We start from the raw sequence: 20,053 nt of genomic DNA, 5'->3' as shown, positions 1-20,053 counted from the left end.
GAAAGAGAAAAAAACAAAAGAAAAACAAACCACAATCAAACAATACAAATTAGTAAAAATCAAAGTCAAAAAATATCAACAAAACAGAGCACAATCAAAAAAACAAAAATAAGCCACAGAAATTTAAAAACAAATCCAATATTCTCAAATTCTTAACTGTCATTACCTTCTTTCATTGACCTCCTCACTCCTCCCATTTTTGTATCCTAGTTGTTACCGTATTTTTTGCTCTATAACACGCACCCGACCATAACACGCACATAGTTTTTAGAGGAGGAAAATCCGTAGGCATGCCACCTGTAGGCATTCCCTCCATAACATGCACAGACATTTCCCCTTACTTTTTAGGAGGAAAAAAGTGAGTGTTATGGTGCAAAAAATACGGTAATTATCACAGCAAATCCTTTCCATTTTTCCTAATATTCTGTCATTTCATTACCTTAGTCTATTTTAACCTTATGTTACTATAAAAAACCCTAAAACTTAAAACTTACATCTTATTTATACCAATTTCTCATAACCATAACATATTCTTGCATAATTCTTTTAACATTTTTACTAAAGCCAAATAATTTCGTTCCAACATTTTTCTAACATTCATCAATTTTGTAAAACAATCCTAATACATTTTTTTTTTCAAATTTTCTTCCAATCTTCACCCAGCGTCTCTTCCTCCTGGTCCCGGGTTTTGTCAGTCCTTTCTCTCCCATCAATCTGGCGCATTAACCTGGTAATCTTATGTCCAAGGCCCTTAAGTCTCTTCCATGTCCCTTCCGCGTCTCTTCTTCATATTTATACCTGTACTTTACTTTGTCTCCTGCTCCTTTCACTCGTGGGAACTCCAGCTTGACAATGTTTTTGACCCTTCTCGACAAATCAGCCCCTTTTCCATAGTCCACACTAAACTCCATGTGGTATTTAGGAACATGTTTCAAAGTCCCTCCAGAATTAAGAGCCCTCACAACCCCAAACATCTCGCGGCCCATTGCCAGACTTGGAAAGTCAAAACATCCCTGCATAGGGGGGTCTATCCAACCCCCCATTTCCAAACCAAACAAAACTTTATCTCTCCAAATCTGGCTTTTTCCAAGTTCATTTATCAAATCCAACAACTCATGTTCCTGCTGGGCCACAACTCCCTCCACCTCTGGCATCCGAGGTTCAGCAACATCTTCTTCCCTCATCGAATCTGTCAGAGCACACTCCTGATTTGATTCCTGGGTGGGCTCTATATAGTTACCCACTACCTGTCCAAAATTTCCGATCGCAACAGTCATCAAGTCCGTCTTCTCATGTAGCTGATCCAATAGGGCACTTGTTTTACAGAGAGCACGCACCAGAGCTTCTGAATACATTGTTCTGCAAGGTCAGAAGTCTGTTCCCACGATCGTAATCTGTTGCAGCTGCAGAGCTCCCCATTTCAAATTTAGTAACAGTTTCACTGGCTCCCTCTAGGGGAAGAACTTCTATTTGTTCTTTTCTTTTAAAGGCAGATCTAACAACAAACTTTCCTTTTTCAGATATTTTGTCAATATTTGTTCCTTTAAAATGCGAAGGAGAACAATGGAATCACTATGTTTCTCTTCCTTTTAACTATCTGTCAAAGACGTTTGTCTATGGTCAATGAGCTTCCCAAAAAACGTCAGTCCTGACACCCGGCTCCCAGGTTCAAGACGGTGGAAAATTACTTTTCTTTGCACTCTCTTCTGCAGGTTTAAACAGTCCGGAAAAAATCCCCCCTCTTCTCCTGCTCCCGAAGGGGGTTCAAGAATTTTAAATGATGAAAGTTGATCCTTTACAAACTATTTTCTGAACTCTAGTTTGCCATGTCTTTGCTTTAATCTATCTACAAGAAGCAGAAGGCTGACTTCCTGTTTAGACCTTCCCGTTTCAGTGCCAAATTAAGAAGAATTTCTTAGTCCAATTTTCCTTTCTACTCGCAGGTCGTTATTTAAAGTCCAATTGTCCAAAATTAAGTTACTCACAGGTAATTGTTTTAAAAGCCAAATTGTCCCAGGAAAAAGGCAGCGCTCTCCGGCAACGGCTGTGCGGATTCGCTCCACGGAAGAAGCAGTTGACTCTCAGCACCGCGCCACTTGCCCCTCTTCGCTCCGGAGCCCGTAACGGGGTTCCTTTACGAGTTGGGGGGGCACGAAAGGTGCCCGCCGAGTCCCATGGTCACAGGCTTCATCCGCCTGTGATTTTTGAAAGGGTCCCCACTTCGCCGTAGCGGGAAGACCCGTTTTCCGCGGAGCTAGTCCCTCCGGATCAGAGGGAGTCCGCCATTACCGATGGCGCCACCCCGGAAGTACTGGAAATAACATTTTTTCCCAGTTCATTATATACCGTTTCCCTTTTTTAAAAATCATCTTGCAATCCCACCGTGTACAATAGCCCCCCCCTTAAAATGCCTGAAACGCAGACAAAATAAAGCCACAAGAGGGGTTGCCGCGTCAGAAAACCAGATTGTAACCGACTTGAGCGGCTGTCTGCGAAATCCTTTTCAATTTCTGTGCTATGCTTCTAATGGACAGGAGTGGCAGTGAGGCAGTTAACATGCAGCCAAATGGGCGGGGTTTCAATGATAAATTATCATTATTATTGTATTATCTTGGCTTCCAGATGAAATGTCCTGACGGCGGGGATGACGGTGCCACCGGGCTCAGCATGCCCATTATTCCCATGAACACCATTGCCGAAGCCGTGATTGACATGATCAATCGCGGGCAGATTCAGATCACCATCAATGGATTCAACATCAGCAACGGGCTGGCGACGACTCAGGTGAGAAGGTTGGGAGAACAGTAATAATAACTAATAATAATAATAATAAATTTATACCCCGCCCATCTGGCTGGGTTTTGGGACTGAAGGGAATTTCTTTTCTTTTTTAAAAATATTTTTATTGGTTTTTCCTCGAACAATATTTCTCTAACAATTTTCCATATTTCTCCCCCATCTCCGCTGGACTTCCCTCATATTCCAATTTTGTTTTATTTCCATATTACTCACCCTGTGTGTTGTTTCCCCAAAAAATTCCCAATACTGTACATATAGTCTTGCTTTTCGTTATATACAATTGTGTTTGTTTATTCCAGGCATCCCCAACCTTTGGCCCACTAGATGTTTTGGACTACAATTCCCATCATTCCTGACCACTGGTCCTGTTAGCTAGGGATCATGGGAGTTGTAGGCCAAAACATCTGGAGGGCCAAAGGTTGGGGATGCCTGCTTTATTCAAACGCTGCCAATGAGTCCAATTCTTTATGTTGTCTCTTCATATATGTTGTAAATGGTTCTCATTCTCTTTTAAAGTCTTGGTTATCCTTTTCATGTAATTTATCTGTTAATTTTGCCAGTTCTGCATATTCCATAAATTTCCCTTGCCATTGTTCTTTCGTTGGTATTTCTTCTGTCTTCCAAGCTTGTGCTAATATAATTCTTGCCGCTGTTGTTGCATGCATAAATCATTTCCAATTTTCTTTTTTTAAATTTTGATCTAAAATTCCTAGGAGGAATACTTCTGGTTTCTTAACAAAAGTCTTTTTAAACAGGGGTTTTTTCCAATTCATTATACAGTGGTACCCCGCAAGGCGAACGCCTCGCAAGACGGAAAACCCGCTTGACGAAAGGGTTTTCCGTTTTGGAGGCGCTTCGTAAAACGAATTTCCCTATGGGCTTGCTTCGCAAGACGACAGCCCATAGGGAAATCTCCGGGACAGCGGGGAAGCGCAGCGCGTCTTCCCCACTGTCCTCGGACCTCCTCCCACCGCCAGGCTTCGGAACGAAGCTCCGATGCCGGGCGAGGGGGGGACGCCTCCTCCCGCCGCCCGGCATCGGAACGAAGCTCCGATGCCGGGCGGCGGGGCTGGAACGCCTCCTCCCGCCGCCCGGCATCGGAACGAAGCTCCGATGCCGGGCGGGGGGGGAACGCCTCCTCCCGCCGCCCGGCATCGGAACGAAGCTCCGATGCTGGGCGGCGGGGCTGGAACGCCTCCTCCCGCCGCCCGGCATCGGAACGAAGCTCCGATGCCGGGCGGGGGGGCGGGGACACCTTCTCCCGCCGCCCAGCTTCGGATGGCTTTCCTGAAGACTTGGGGTGGGAGGAGGGTTTTCCTTCCCACCGCCAACATTCAGAATGCTGTTCTGAATGTTGGCGGTGGGGAGGAAAAACCCTCCTCCCACGCAAGCCCCGGGAACAGAGGGAAAGCGCTGCGTGCCTTCCCCTCTGTTCCCGTACCTGTCCTGAAGGCTTGCGGTGGGGAGAAAAGCCCTTCTCCGCACCGCCAGCCTGGCAAGCGGTTTCCCTAGGAACGCATTAATTGATTTTCAATGCATTCCTATGGGAAACCGTGCTTCGCAAGACGAAAAACTCGCAAGAAGAAAAAACTTGCGGAACGAATTAATTTCGTCTCGCGAGGCACCACTGTATATCATTTCCCAATTATTTCTAACCCTTTTGCATTCCCACCACATATGATAAAATGTACTGGACGGAAGGGACTTTCGAGGAGCCACGGGGCTGGGACTGCCCAGAAGCAGAATCCACCCTCAATTCAACGAGATGATGATGATGTTGATAATTGATTAAGGAATGATTGAAATAAGAATTTATTATGATTTATACCCAGCCCATCCGGCTTGTACAGCCCTGAGCCTCTGTTTCCAAAAAGCAAGCTGGACCTTCTGAGAGAGTCCTGGTAAATTTGGCCCCCTAAAAAAAGCTAAACAGCTTTGGCCCCCTATAATAATGATAATAATAATAATAGTAATAATTTTTTATTTGTACCCCCGTCCTCCCCGGCCGGAGCAGGGCTCGGAGCGGCTGTAACCATATCAATAATACAATATACATAAAAAGAAGCAATCAATTAAAATGCACCCCAAAATTAATTCAGATAAATTAAAATTAAAACAGGACAAATGGCAAACCTCAGTTTAAAATGGAAAGCAGTTAATACTCTCCAGGACCAGCTGTTTACACTGATATTATAAGGACCTGGGAAACCTTCTTGCTCTTATACAAAGAGAAAATGAGACTAAAAAAAAGCTCCACAACTTTGGTCAATCCAATGGGCAGTTGTTGCTTTTTTATAGTGGGAATAGATTGCAGTCTCTTGGAAGTTGGACATGCCCGCTTTAAATCATTTACTTTTCAAGAGTTCAGTGCAATCTATAGCAACTTGGATGCAAATTAAATATAAAATGTCACCATTCGCAAATAACGAAAATGCAGGAGGCTTGAAAAAGCCGAGTGTTGTTATTCAGTGTTCCTTTTTAATTTCTAGACCGCTTTATGTTTTTAAGGGGAAAAAACCCAAAGCAGTTGACGTTAATACGTCAAATAAAGCAATCCAGGATGAAACAGCATAGAATAAAGTCCGGTGTAAAGTATACCAGCCTTCTCAGTGGTGGCGCTTGTCCTGTGGAACGCCCTCCCGTCAGATGTCAAGGAAATAAGCAACTGTCTGACTTTTAGAAGACGTCTGACGTTTTTCATGTTTGATGTTTTATTCTGTTTTCAGTGTTCAGTTGAGAGTCGCCCAGTGGCTGGGGAAACCCAGCCAAATGGGCAGGGTAGAAATAATAATAAATTACTACTACTACTACTATTAAGGCGGGGTAGAAATAGTAAAATATTATTACTATTATTACTACAGTGGTTCCTCTGGATGCGAACAAGATCTGTTCCGTAGCCCCGTTCACATCCAGAGCAGAACGCAGCCCGCGACTGAGCATCTGCGCGGGCCGCAATTTGCCGCTTCCATGCATGCGTGTGACGTCATTTTGAGTGTCTGCGCATGCACGAGCAGCGTGGGGCCTGCCTGGTGTTTTGACATTAGTAGAATGTGTGCCCTTTTATTGAAAATGCATCTCTGTGTTATTTGTGGGGCATAGGAATTCGTTCATTTTTTCTCTCTTCAAAATCTAGTCCGACCCCCCACAAGGTCTGAGGGACAGTGGACTGCCCCCTGCTGAAACAGTTTGCTGACCCCTGGTCAATATGGTCAATAAAGAAAAGCTCTTGCCTGTTTATTGGGTTCTTGTCCAGTGTCGGAGCCAGCCGTTACAAATGGTGCTTTTTAGCATAAAATAAAGACACAGAAGCCAGCAATATTTCCATGGACGGAGGACAGCTCATTTCAGACTTCTCCTCTCCCTCCAGTCCTTTTATTACTACCCTTTGTTATCCCCAGCTGCATGGCTGCATTCCAATCTCTCACGTTACCTCACCCGGTCCTGGCTTTAACCAACCCACAAACCATATAGGGTTACACTGCCCAGAGGGGGGAACATAACTCCTTATAAGGTCAATGCATTCCAATGCATTGTAAAGCTCAGAGTGCTGGTCAGCCGAGGTCAGGGGGCACCCTGCAATATTACAAGCCTTTATCGTGGCTATGACTCCCACATGCCCTCTTTCTTTATTTAATTAATCAGACTCTTGTGAGACCGGAAGCGGGCCGCGGACTGGAGAACCATGCAGCACATACAGAAATTAAAGAAGGAATACATTGTATACAGCAACACAAAATAATGCAAATAACTACTATAATGATCACTAAAATCAATAAATGTTGAAGCCAACTTCCATCCGGAAGCCAAGAATATAAGAATTCTGATTCCAAGCTGCATGGTAGCTTCTTTTCTAGTTTATTAGCCATGCACTGGTGTCACTTCTATAGCACTGAGATTGGTCACTGTATGTTCCTGTAAGAGAACAAGAGCTATTAAAAGTGAAATTTAATGTATATTGACAGTTTGGATATATGCCCCATGATTCTTTCCCCTCCTTAATTTGAAAATAAATGGGGGCAGGCTCATGGAGGGTCAAGTGTACTGGGGGCCAAAAAGATTGCTTAGGGGATATAATATTTGTAAATTGAAAAGATCCATTGACAAGCACATCATGAAGCATTATGCCTGAATGACTCGCAAAAGGGGGCATGTGCATACACAACCAGCATCTAGAAGCATTCAATAAACTGGCAAACATAATCATATCTTGTACAAAAATATTATTCCTCCATATCTTATGATAATTTTCTCCCCTAAAAGTCTTATTCAACAACAACGCTGTTCTTATAGTTCGAGAGTGGCTGAGCCGTGGATGCTGCCAGCCAGAGTAGGAAGCTGACAAGTGCTTGCCAGCCGATAAGGTGAAATATGGTGGTTTCAACTGTATTGGGTCGTCTGCTTCTCTTCCTTGTATAACGGTGCAGCAAAGGATGGCAAAGCAAATGGTTAGGAAGGCGCATCCGCGGTTAAAGAGGCTCGCCATGGCCGCACGCATCGAGCTGGAACCCACAAAGGCTTGTCCTCGACGTCCACTGCCGCGTACCCTCGTCCCCACGTGATCAGCGGGACAGGTCCATGCAACGCGGGATCAGGCAAGCGTCGGTACACCACCAAGGGGCGGGGGAGTGCCTCCTCCTTCCTAAAATGCAATTCAGCGGGGGTATGGGTCCTAAGATGTGGATATAAAAGGATGGTTAAGTACAAAAAGAACTTGGTGAACAGCCGAAGGGATATCCGCTGTTGGTATGCTTCGGCCGCCAAGCTGTTTAAGCAATAGTGTTTTGAACGTCAGGTGTGCTCTTTTCACTATAGCTTGACCTGTGGAGTTAAAGGGTATGCCATGAGTTAATTTCACATTCCACAACATACAAAATTCTGATGCTGAGCAGAAGACTGTGGAGGGGTAAATAACATTTCCTTTTTCCTCCCTCCTCCCATGTCACCACCCCCCTACTTTTCGTTCCATCCGTGAAGAGGGTTAGTGCAGAGGGGAGAGGTGTGAGAGACAAGGGGGTAGCCAAAACATAGGTGACCTGTGTCAGAAATGTCAAACGGTCATCCTTTGGAGGGTTAAAAATGATGACACCTATAAAATCAGCTAAAGCAATTTGCATGGCAGCATTAGTTATGAATAAATGCTGCTGTTCAGTCTGTGAGAAAGGAAGATGTATTGATGCAACATCATAACCGCTAAAAGCTATTGCTCATGAACGTCCTTTGATAACAATGTCTGATGTGGATTCAACTACAGAATAAATGTTTTTTGATGGGGTGTGCGGTAGATGTAGCCATTCTATAATGCAGATAGTCTTCTTCTTGTTCCGCCTGAGCATATAAAATTCCTGTTGGCAACAACTGTGTAGCAAATACGGCCAGGTACAGCTCGTGTGCAGCACCTCTAGGTGGCGCATGTGGAAAGGTTTCAATGCTTCACTCACAAAATGTTGACAAAGTGTAGGGGAGTTCCGCATGCCTTGAAGCAGGACAACCCACTGATATCACTAGGTGGGCTGTGAATTGTGATATACTGGCAATGTAAAAGCAAACCGTTGCCTGTCTGCTGGAGCCAGTGGGATGAAGATGGTTCAATGTGGCCGAAAGTCAATTGTTCAGAAATAAGCTGTTCAGAAACAAGATGGTGCCATTGCTGCGGATTTTTCTTTTGGTGGAGGCCACCGTTCTACCCACACTGAGGTATCGGTGATCCTGGTTTGCCACGCTGGAAACGTTGTATCGGTGGCTACAGGCTGGTTTTCATTGAGCGCTGCTGCCAGCAGATGAATCTCGTGGGTGGCTGTATCTACAGACTGACAAATGCGAAGCATGGCTGCTGTGTCTGTGGCAGGATTGTGTATTATCGGTTGTAACGCAACATTACAATCCTCTTTGGCATTTTCAAAGGCCAATTGTTTGATAATTGTTTGTTTGGCTTCAGGATTTTCAATTTGGCGACTCACTGCTGTAATCAGCCTGTCCATAAAGGAAGAATATGATTCTCTTGCCTCTTGCCTGATTGAACCCCACCTTGACTGAATACTGGGTTCTGGGATTTTTCTCATTGCTTGTTTAGCAGCAAGAGCAGTATCCCTCAATAAGATTTGCAGCAGTGTGGCTTGTACTGAAGCCTGAGCGAAAGGATCACGCCCCATCATGGCATCTGTGACATCTGCTAGGGCAATATTTGGATTATTTCCCCTGATTTGTTGTAACAAGGCTGGAGCATAAGAACAGCAGGCAGTTTCCCATTCGTGGGCAAACAGAACACCTGCTGATGGGGGTAACACTGTACGTGCCAAAAGCTTGATGTCATCTGGAACCAACAGCTGGGCTAATGTGGTTTCCAAAAGAGCCTGTGTAAATGGGGCTTGAAGTCCATTTGTCCTTACTGACAATTGAAGCTCTCTCAAGATTTTAAAGTCAAAAGGTTGGTGCTGGGCTTGAGTTCCTGCTGGAGCACCAGCAGGGGGCACAATAACAGGGAATGCCATAGTATCCTGAATTAAGGAACAGGCAAGGACTGCACGTTGAAAAGGGGTAGCTGGGTCTGCCTCTGAAAGATTAGGACTATTGCCAGCCAGACCACGGTATTTTTGCAGGATTGGGTCCTCTGGTGAGGAACTGTAGTCCGGAGGCTTGGGGTCTGGAGCTGCTGGCAGGGCAAGTATTGGAACAAACTCTAACACAGCAGACTCTAACACAGCAGGCTGGATTAAAGAAGCTGGAGGTTGTGTTGGCAATGCAGCCAGGGAGATATTTTTTGGTGATAAAGAGCCCATGGCGTAATGAACCTTGCACCATGCATTTAAAATCCGAGCACTACTGCTGGGGAGCCCATGAAAATGTTCACCAATCTTGTCCCAATGTTTTAATTAACATGTTCCATTCAAAGGAAACCAAGGACAATGTTCATCAATAGCCAGAATGAGCTGTATCAAATCACCCTCTGGAATTTCCAATTTGTTGGAGGAGAGGAGAAATTTTAAGTCTTTTAAAAACTTCTGTTGTGGAGTAGTCAAGGAGCTGCCCATTTTCAAAAATCAATATAATAATAATAATAAGGGATCGGACTCACCAGGGATCCTAAGATGCTTCAGCGCTGTGCAACCCTTGCCGGGCGTGGTGAGCCGATGATATCCACTGCTTGGATAGAAAAACCTCTCACGGTTTCTTTTAAAATCCTCTTAGTCTGCCTCAGACTGTTTGCTTTAAGTTTGCCTCTTTTCTTTAAGTAGCCTCACACTTTTAAGTTTGCCTCAGAGAGGGCACCACTTGTCGGAGCCAGCCGTTACAGTCCAGTCATTCTAAGGCAGGTTTCCTCAACCTCAGCCCTCCCGATGTTTTGAGACTACAATTCTCATCATCCCTGACCACTGGCCCTGTTAACTAGGGATGTTGGGAGTTGTAGACCCAAAACATCTGGAGGGCCGAGGTTGAGGAAGCCTGTTCAAAGGCAAAAGTTACTCAAGTATAATCGTTTGCTTTGCCAACCTTCTGATCTGACGCTACATAGCACTGAGTCGAAGCTCTGCCCCTTGAGCTTCCTTCCGATCTTCCCTCTCCGTCTTCTCCTTCAGATCAACAACAAGGCAGCGACTGGCGAGGAGGTCCCACGAACCATCATCGTCACCACCCGCTCCCAGTACGGGCTGCCGGAGGACTCTGTGGTCTACTGCAACTTCAACCAGCTTTACAAGATCGACCCAGCCACTCTGCAGATGTGGGCCAACGTGAGTAGCTCCCTGTGGCGAATCGGAAGTCGCTGGTTTGCACCTATTGGGCGCCCTCTTGGGAAGACCCAGTCCTCTGAGTGTGTGTTCCGGAAGCTGGGCAATAGGTGCAGTGCAGGATTCATTTCCTCTCCGCTGCACCAAGGATTCCCTGTCTGTTCTCCTGGAGACCCCTAGCTTGGTTGTCCTAGGGCAGGCATGTCCAAAGTCTTTTTCGGGTGCCTAATCCGGTCAGTTTAATCTGGTGCCTGTGGCTGATTATGGGGTAAAAAAAGCTCACCAACTCCAATCGTAAAAAAAGCTCAACAACTTTGGGGTTAAATCCTGCCGGTCCAGCCCCTGTGGCAGTATATGCCCTGGGGTAAAATCCCAAAAAACCAACTTCAATAAAACAAAGCACAACAACTTCCTAAAAAAAGGTCAACAACTTTGGTTGGCCCTTATGCATGTTCACTTTATCAAATCTGGCCCTCTTTGAAAAAAGTTTGGACACCCTGGATTTTAACATCCACGCTGACCCGACCTTCCAAGGGGCCGCTCAGGATTTCGTAGAAAGCATGGCCTCCGTGGGGCTGTCCCTGAATGAGTTTGGCCCAATTTATAGCCGCGAACATGCCTTGGACCTGGGGTTCACCTCTATGGACGGGGGCGATCTGACACTGAAGTGAAACAAAAGAAGTGCCGTGGCCGAATCACTTGGACTTCTCCACAACCCTTCCCCACTGCAGGGAGGCGGGACCAATTCGGATAGGCTGCACCCGCCACTGAATGGATCCAAATAGTTTCCAGAGAGTGGTAGGGGATGCTTTATCCCATATTGATGGCCTTTCAGCTGATTCCCTGGTGGCCCACTGGGATGTGGAGTTAACCAGGGCTATCGACCGCCTGGCTCTGAAGCGCCCTCTCAGATTGCATGGAGCCCAGACAGCCCCATGGTTTCCCCCGGAGCTGAGGGTGATGAAACAATCGCACAGACAGCTAGAGCACTGGTGGCAGAAAACTCATTCTGAATCGGACCGGTTAGAGCTCAACATCGAGCCTGCCGAGTGGTGATGGTGACAGCGAAGAGGGCTTTCTTTGCCACCTCTATTGCATCTGCAGGAAACAGCAGCAGGAGACTCTTTCAGGTGGTTCGCAATTTCATGGAACCACCTTTGCCACCGGGGTCTGGTAAAGACCCCAAGGTCTCCTGCAAGGATTTTGCAAAGCTTGGAGCAGGCTTCCTCAACCTCGGCCATCCTCAACCTCAGCCCTCCAGATGTTTTGAGAATACAGTTCCCATCATCCCTGACCACTGGTCCTGCTAGCTAGGGATCATGGGAGTTGTAGGCCAAAAACATTGGGAGGGCCGAGGTTGAGGAAGTCTGGGTTGGAGGATGGATGGTGGCTAACAGATGGAGGTTGAATCCTGACAACATTTTTGGGGGACAGGAGGCGGGTGGGTTTGGGGGACTCCCTGTTCCTGAATAGGGCAACTGTGCCCCCAAAGGACCAGCTGAGCAGCCCGGGAGTCATTTTGGACTCCCTGCTGCCCATGAAGGAGCAGGTCCATTCTGTGTCTGGGGCAGCTCCATCTGGGACGCAGGATGAGACCCCACCTAAAGGAGCACCTCCACCCCGGACGCCGGGGTCCCTCTCCCGAGGGCCTTGTGCTGGTTCCCTTATTACGAGATGTGAAGCTACAGGGAACCAGGCAGAGGGTCTTCTCAGTGGTGGCTCCCTCTCCCATCAGATGCCAAGGAAATAAACAACTATCAGACACAGGAGACATCTGAAGGCAGCCCTGTTTCGGGAAGTTTTGAATGACTGATGTTTTAATGTATTTTTAACTTTTTGTTGGAAGCCGCCCAGAGTGGCTGGGTAGAAATAATAAAATTATTATTATTATCATTATTATTTGCAGATTCTGAAACGTGTCCCGAACAGTGTTCTGTGGCTGCTGCGTTTCCCGGCTGTGGGGGAACCAAACATCCAGCAGTACGCGCAGAACATGGGCCTCCCCCAGAACCGGATCATCTTCTCTCCCGTTGCCCCCAAAGAGGAGCATGTGAGGAGGGGGCAGCTGGCCGATGTCTGCCTGGACACCCCCCTTTGCAATGGGCACACCACCGGGATGGATGTGCTCTGGGCCGGAACCCCCATGGTGACCATGCCAGGTAAGATGGCGGCGTGAGTCAGTATAATTATGATGATGATGATGATGATGATGGGTATTGTTCTGGTATTGGGTGCCGACACACATTGCGTTGAGTTGGACCTGGGATTCCCACTGGGGGGTGGGGGTGGGGGATGGTTGAGCAGTTGGCCTGTGTATCCCAAGAGTTCAGTTGTGAGCCAGGTGGTTATGCTAGTGGGAGGGAAGGAAGACATGGGGGGGGGGTATCCAGTTTGGGCGATGGGCCCTTCTACTTGGGCCGTTCCCTTAATCCACCAAGATGTTCCTCTACAACAGGGGTCTGCAAACTTTCTCAGCAGGTGGCCGGTCCACCGTCCCTCAGACCTTGTGGGGGGCTGGACTAGATTTTGAAAAAAAATAATGAACGAATTCCTATGCCCCACAAATCACCCAGAGGTGCATTTTCAATAAAAGCACACATTCTACTCATGTCAAAACACATGTCCACGGGCTGGATTGAGAAGGCGATTGGGTTGGATCTGGCCCCTGGCACTTAGTTTGCCGACCCATACTTAACAAGATGAGGACAGACCATGCTTGCGACGGAGCTTTGTATGACCTGCCGCCCTCCGTTTTGCAGGAGAGACCCTTGCCTCGCGTGTCGCGGCCTCGCAGCTCACTTGCCTCGGGTGCCCTGAGCTCATCGCGAAGAGCCGGCAGGAATATGAAGACGTCGCCGTGAAACTAGGGACAGATCCAGAATTGTAAGTAGACGCGCAACTGGGGGGTGGGAGAGACCACAGCGTTGGTTGCACAGCTCACGAAGCCCAATGGGAGCATTCAGCATCCCATTTCTTTGGAGAAAAACCTTCCTGGAATACAGTGGCGCCTTGGTTCCCAAACGCCTTGGCACTCAAACAACTCGGAAGCCAAACACTGCAAACCAGGAAGGAAGTGTTCCGGTTGGCAGACTTTTCCTGGTAGCCAAACGTGCTCCGTTTTGAGTGTGACGCTTCCGATTTGAGTGCCATGCTTCTGATTTGAGTGCCACACTTCCTTTTTTTGTGCCGCAATTCCATTTTGAGTGCCACACTTTTTTTTCTAGTGTTACGCTTCCGTTTTGAGTGTTTCACTGAGGTCTGTCTGTTTTTGCTGTGTTTTTTTGCATTTTTGTGGGTCTTTTTCTTTTGTTTTTGTGACTGTGGGGAGCCCAATTCAGCAACTGATGGATTGATTGTGCGACTGCGGTACATTAGTTAATTGCTTTCATTTTATGGATCACTGGTCTCATTAGAGAGTAAAATTCATGTTCAATGGCTGTTTGAGGGGTTGTTTTCAAAAGTCTGGAACGGATTAATCCGTTTTGCATTACTCTCCTTGGGAAAGTGCACCTTGGTTTTAGAACGCTTTGGTTTTGGAACAGACTTCCAGAACGGGTTAAGTTTGAGAACAATGGTACCTGTTTTACAGAAAGGTTCGTCCTTGCTGGCATCCTCGGTTTTGGAACACTATGGAGGCTGGGGGGTGGCATCACACAAATTAGAAAGAGTAGATTCACGGCGAAGCTCTCCTCATAGTCGTACCTTGGAATCCGTTCCAAAAGTCTGTGTTACTTTCGAAATGTTTGGAACCCAAGCACTGCTTCCGATAGGCTACAGGAAGCTCCTGCAGCCAATCGGAGGCCCTGTCGGATGTTCGGGTTCCCAAAGAACACACGCAAAGCGGAACAGTCACTTCCGGGTTTGCGGCATCTGGGAGCTGAAAGGTCCCGAGTTCCAGGGCGCTCGAAAGCCACTGCTAAGAAATGCTTCACCTGTTGAATGTTTGCCTGTTGTACAGCTGTTAAAGGCCCAAGAGCCCTGCTTTTTGCAAAGAGCATGTCCGCTACTCTGCAGGTGCTAAAGACAGGCACTCATTGAGAATTCACTATACAGTTAACTATACGATACACATATCTACTGACAGATAAGTTCCTTTGTGTTGAATGGGGTTTACTCCCAGGTAAGTGGGTACCGGAGGGCAGCCTAGGCCTTTGGTTGAGGGTTGGCACTGAGGAAAAGCAGGGCTCTTGGGCCTTGAACAGCTGTGTGACTTTGCCATAAGATGAAGAAGGATTTAAAATTGGTTGAGTATATAAGATTACATGGACGCGCATGAACCAGTATATTAGAATGGAACAAAGATGCGGATTCCTTTTTGAAATCATAAAATCCCTTTTTACAGAAAGGTTCAGCCTTGCTGGCATCCTAATAATATTGCCAACCAGAGGAAGGTTTCCTTTTCGGAATAATAAATTTTCAGAGTCGTTTTTACAGTTATATAAAAAATGACCGATATGGTTCTAATATTAGAAATACACAGACCGATAACTGTGAAATTATATTGCAATGATAAACATATAAAGTTTTATGGACATGTGTGAGCAAGTATATCAGAATGGAACCGAGACTGGGATTCCGTTTTGGAATCCTAAAATCCTTGTTTTACAGAAAGGTTCCACCTTGCTGGCGCCCTCTGAATACAGACAACCTGGGGAAGCTTTTCTTTTTGCAATAACAAGGATATAAGGTTTTATGGACAAGTATATTTGAATGGAACCAAGAGGGGGATTCCTTTTTGGAATCGTAAAATCCTTGTTTTACAGAAAGCTTCAACCTTGCTGGTATCCTCTTAATATGGACAACTGGAGGAAGGTTTACTTTTTACTACATATAAGGTTTTATGGACGTGGAACCAAGAGGGGGAGTGGAGGGAGGTCGACCCAAAATTACCATTTAATTTGGTTGTGATCCCCCCTTTTTTTCTTTTCCTTTCGGGAAAATAAATGAAATGTTGATTAATAAATGAATTAATAATTAATAACGAATGCTTTTCTCCCGTAGCCTGAAGAACATCCGCGGCAAGGTGTGGAAGCAGAGGATATCCAGCCCCCTCTTCAACACCAAGCAGTACACACTGGAACTGGAGCGGCTCTACCTCCTGATGTGGGAGCACTTCTCCGCCGGCCACAAACCGGACCACATCCTCAAGCCCGGCGAATCGGCCTCGAGATCCGGAGCTGTGCGAGAGACATGAATCCTTCAGGATACATACCTCCTTCCGGAGCAGAGGGAAGCGGGAGTCAAGGATGCGATTTGTGTGGCGACTGGAGGCTCACTCTTGCATGACGGGGAGGCCAGCAATTTCTGACACACACCCCGAACCCCACCTTTTCCGGATCTTCTTGCCATGGGAAGGCACAAAGGGATTGGCAGTCGATTCCGATTTCCCGTGAATGAATCTCTTTTTTTTCCCCTTCTCCCTACGCGAATCTGGAGCTTTTGGAGAGAACCTTTTTAGGAATTCCTCTTGCTCCGTCGGTGGCTCTCTTTTTACGGCATTTTAAGTCCGCATCCTTCTTCCAAGGACGGAGGGAGGGAAAATTTGGCGCCAGCAGCAGCGAAGCTTTTACGGGTTTTATAAACCACTCAAACCAACATCTGCTTTCTTAACGTTGGACTTCTCTCCGGGGCTGCCCTTGGTTTTGGTTTTTTCGGCTTCAATTCATGCTGGGTCGACTGCGTCAAAAAAGCAAACGTGATTTAAGACGTAAATATTTGGTTTTCTCAGCTTCAATTCATGCCGGGTCAACTGGGCCGAAAAATCAAAAGACCTAAACTTTTGGCTTTTTCAGCTTTAATTCATGCCAGGTTGATTGCGCCAAAAAAGCAAACGCAATTTAAGGCGTAAAGTGGGGGGAAATAGCAACCTGGTGCCAAACTGCACGTCCTTCCAGGGCAGTGTCAAATTATGTACAGAGGTGCAGGCCTGCGCACTGCCGCCAATGCTGAAAATGAAATAAAAGAGCGTTGGTTTTTGCTCGGGTTGGCGCATTTAGATGTGTGCTTCGCGGTTGATGGAACAATTATGTGCCGGGCCACTGGTGTTTTGACTTTGTCAAATGCAGCTCTTCCAGGTAAGTATGGGTTTCCGCCTCCACTTCGACGAGCTTTTTGGAAAGATCACGGTCGAGTGCAAACCTCCTTTTTCACATCCGAAGCGTCGCTGGCCGGCTTTTAAGCCCACAAAAATGATTGATCGGAGGGCAAAACGGGCATCCGATGGGTTGCATCCAAAGTTATTTTCCAAATCGCTTCCTTGCCTGACACCGAAAAGATTCAGAGCGGCGCATTTTCTGTGCTTTTGGTGGTGCCGCACATGGATCCATGCCAATAATTGCTGGCCGGCCTAATGCCCCTTTCCTTATATTCCGAATTTGACCCTCAGGTATGTAGCCCTGAGCTGTGCTTAAACCTTTGCAGTTCTTTTCGTTTTGGCTTAATATGGGCTGGATTATATTGATTATCTATATATAGATAATATTGGCAAGAAGCATTTAGTCGTCCAAGCCCTGAGGTTAAATCTTCCATCTTTGCGGTGCCAGTTCCCTTCGTTTGGGCTTATTATGGGCAGGATTGTATTGATTATCTATATATAGATAATAGAATAGGCGAGAATCATTTAGTCGCTCCCGAGCCCAGCGCTTTCTTTTTGCGGTGAAGAATTCTGAATTTCGCTGCTGGCGGAGAAGCGGCAGCTGGCTATGCATCTACTTGGGAGTAAACTAGGGAGTCAAGCTTTTGCTTTCGGTCGGGAGATTGGGGAGTCGAGCTTTTGCTTTCGGTCTGGAGATTGGGGAGTCGAGCTGAGCTTTCGCTTTCCACCAGAAGATGATTTCCTGGGAAGGTTAACCACTGTGTGTAGTTTTTTAAATGGCGAGGGACGAATGGGTCTTTCCTCCCATTGTGTTTCTTTCTGCTTACTCACTGTAACGGCTTTTGTTTCCAGATATGTGTTGGAGAAATAAAAATGAAAATCACTGACTTGGAACGTTTCCTCTCTTTTTTTGGCAATAGGTTTCATTGAGTTTGCTTATTAGGATGGTTATTTGATTCATTCTTCAAAACGAGAGGCGGCTTGGCAAAGGAACCAGCCCATAATAATTCATCACCATAACAATAACAACAACAATAATAATAATACTAGTTACAGATAGGTAGCCATGTGGGGTCTGCCATAGTAAAAAAAAAAAAATCCTTCCAGTAGCACCTTAGAGACCAGCTAAGTTTGTTATTGGTATGAGCTTTCGTGTGCATGCACACTTCTTCAGATGCCTATCTGAAGGTATAACCGATTCGGATGGTCCACCGCTGCCACTTAATGGATCCAAATGGTTTCCAGAGAGTGGTAGGGGATGCTTTATCCCAAGTTGATGGCCTTTCAGCTGATTCCCTGGTGGCCCGCTGGAATGTGGAGTTAACTAGGGCTATTGACTGTTTGGCTCCGAAGTGCCCTCTCCGATTGCATGGAGTCCGGACAGCCCCGTGGTTTTCCACGGATCTGAGGGCAATGAAACAATCGTTGAGACGGCTACAGCGCCGGTGGCGGATGACCCATTCTGAAGCTGACCGGACACAGGTTAGAGCTCAATGTCGAGCCTACCAAGTGGCGGTAGTGACGGCGAAGAAGACCTTCTTTGCCGCCTCTATTGCATCTGCAGAAAAAAGCATCAGGAGACTTTTTCAGGTGGTCCGCAATTTAGCGGAACCACCTGCTACATCGGGGCCCAGTACGGGTCACATGATCTCCTGCAATGATTTTGCAAAGTTTTTTGCAGATAAAGTCGCTCAGATTCGGGAAGAGGTAGATGCCACCGTGGGAGCAGGGCCGGGGCGGGAGAGTGCTAAAGTCCTGTCTAGTCAAATTGTGTGGGATCAATTCCAATCTGTTACCTCCGAGGATGTGGACAGGCTGCTTGGACGAGTGAAACCAACCACCTGTCTCCTTGATCCTTGCCCATCCTGGCTTATAAAAGCTAGCCGGGAAGGGCTGGGCGATGGGCTTCGTGGGGTGGTGAGTGCTTCCCTCCGTGAGGGAGCCTTCCCAGACTTGCTGAAAGAGGCGGTTATTAAACCGCTTCTTTAAAAACCATCTTTAGATGCGGCCACGATGGCCAACTATCGCCCAGTCTCAAATCTTCCATTCTTGGGCAAGGTGATTGAGCGAGTGGTTGCTGAACAACTCCAGGCACGCCTGGAAGAAGCGGACCATTTGGATTCCTTCCAGTCGGGATTCAGGCCTCATCACGGGACTGAAACTGCCTTGGTCGCACTGGTTGATGATCTCCGGCGGGCTAGGGACAAAGGTGAGAGCTGTTTCCTAGTTCTGCTGGATCTCTCAGCGGCATTTGATACCATCGACCATAACATCCTTCTGGACAGTCTTGGGGGGCTGGGAGCTGGGGGTACTGTCATACAGTGGTTCCGCTCCTTCCTCCTGGGCCGTGTTCAGAAAGTGGTGGTGGGGGATGAGTGTTCAGACCCCTGGGCTCTCACTTGTGGGGTGCCTCAGGGTTCTGTCCTCTCCCCCATGCTTTTCAACATCTACATGCAGCCGCTGGGAGAGATCATCAGGGGGTTTGGGCTGGGTGTTCATCAGTATGCAGATGATACCCAGCTCTACCTCTCTTTCAAATCAGAACCAGTGAAGGCGGTGACGGTTCTGTGTGAGTGTCTGGAGGCGGTTGGAGGTTGGATGGCGGCAAACAGATTGAGATTGAATCCTGACAAGACAGAAGTACTGTTTCTGGGGGACAGGAGGCGGTCAGGTGTGGAGGATTCCCTGGTCCTGAATGGGGTAACTGTGCCCCTGAAGGACCAGGTGCGCAGCCTGGGAGTCATTTTGGACTCACAGCTGTCCATGGAGGCACAGGTTAAATCCATGTCCAGGGCAGCTGTGTACCAGCTCCATCTGGTACGTAGGCTGAGACCCTATCTGCCTGCGGACTGCCTCGCCAGAGTGGTGCATGCTCTGGTTATCTCCCGCTTGGACTACTGCAATGCGCTCTACGTGGGGCTACCTTTGAAGGTGACCCGGAAACTACAACTAATCCAGAATGCAGCAGCCAGACTGGTGACTGGGAGCGGCCGCCGAGACCATATAACACCGGTCTTGAAAGACCTACATTGGCTCCCAGTACGTTTCCAAGCACAATTCAAAGTGTTGGTGCTGACCTTTAAAGCCCTAAACGGCCTTGGTCCAGTATACCTGAAGGAGCGTCTCCACCCCCATCGTTCTACCCGGACACTGAGGTCCAGCACCGAGGGCCTTTTGGCGGTTCCCTCACTGCGAGAAGCCAAGTTACAGGGAACCAGGCAGAGGGCCTTCTCGGTAGTGGCACCCTCCCTGTGGAACGCCCTCCCACCAGATGTCAAGTCAGCTAATAATAAAAATAATACAGTCATACCTCGGGATAAATACGCTTCAGGTTGAGCACTTTCGGGTCGAGAAGTAACGGAGCGCTCAAAATGACATCACGCATGTGCGGAAGCAGCGAAACGCGGCACACACAGATGCGCTGTCGCGTCTTATG

The 20,053-nt window shown here is 47.2% G+C and overlaps 1 protein-coding gene across 3 annotated transcripts in view; it reads left to right on the top strand.

Annotated features, from left to right (window-relative positions):
• The window catches only part of LOC310697661 (UDP-N-acetylglucosamine--peptide N-acetylglucosaminyltransferase 110 kDa subunit-like), a 130,653-nt gene extending 113,149 nt beyond the window's left edge, over nucleotides 1-17,504 (top strand). For all 3 annotated transcript variants that reach the window (XM_083484327.1, XM_083484326.1, XM_083484328.1), the window contains exons 18-22: nucleotides 2,623-2,784; nucleotides 10,374-10,526; nucleotides 12,430-12,682; nucleotides 13,283-13,406; nucleotides 15,525-17,504. In XM_083484327.1, coding sequence (XP_083340453.1) covers nucleotides 2,623-2,784; nucleotides 10,374-10,526; nucleotides 12,430-12,682; nucleotides 13,283-13,406; nucleotides 15,525-15,717 — 885 coding nt within the window. In that variant the 3' untranslated portion in view covers nucleotides 15,718-17,504. The remainder of the gene's footprint in view (nucleotides 1-2,622; nucleotides 2,785-10,373; nucleotides 10,527-12,429; nucleotides 12,683-13,282; nucleotides 13,407-15,524) is intronic.
• Nucleotides 17,505-20,053: the final 2,549 nt, after the last annotated feature.

Source organism: Podarcis liolepis (genome assembly GCF_965112155.1).
Source record: "Podarcis liolepis genome assembly, chromosome: W".
NCBI classification, from domain to species: domain Eukaryota; kingdom Metazoa; phylum Chordata; class Lepidosauria; order Squamata; family Lacertidae; genus Podarcis; species Podarcis liolepis.
This window is presented reverse-complemented; position numbering and strand designations above follow the sequence as displayed.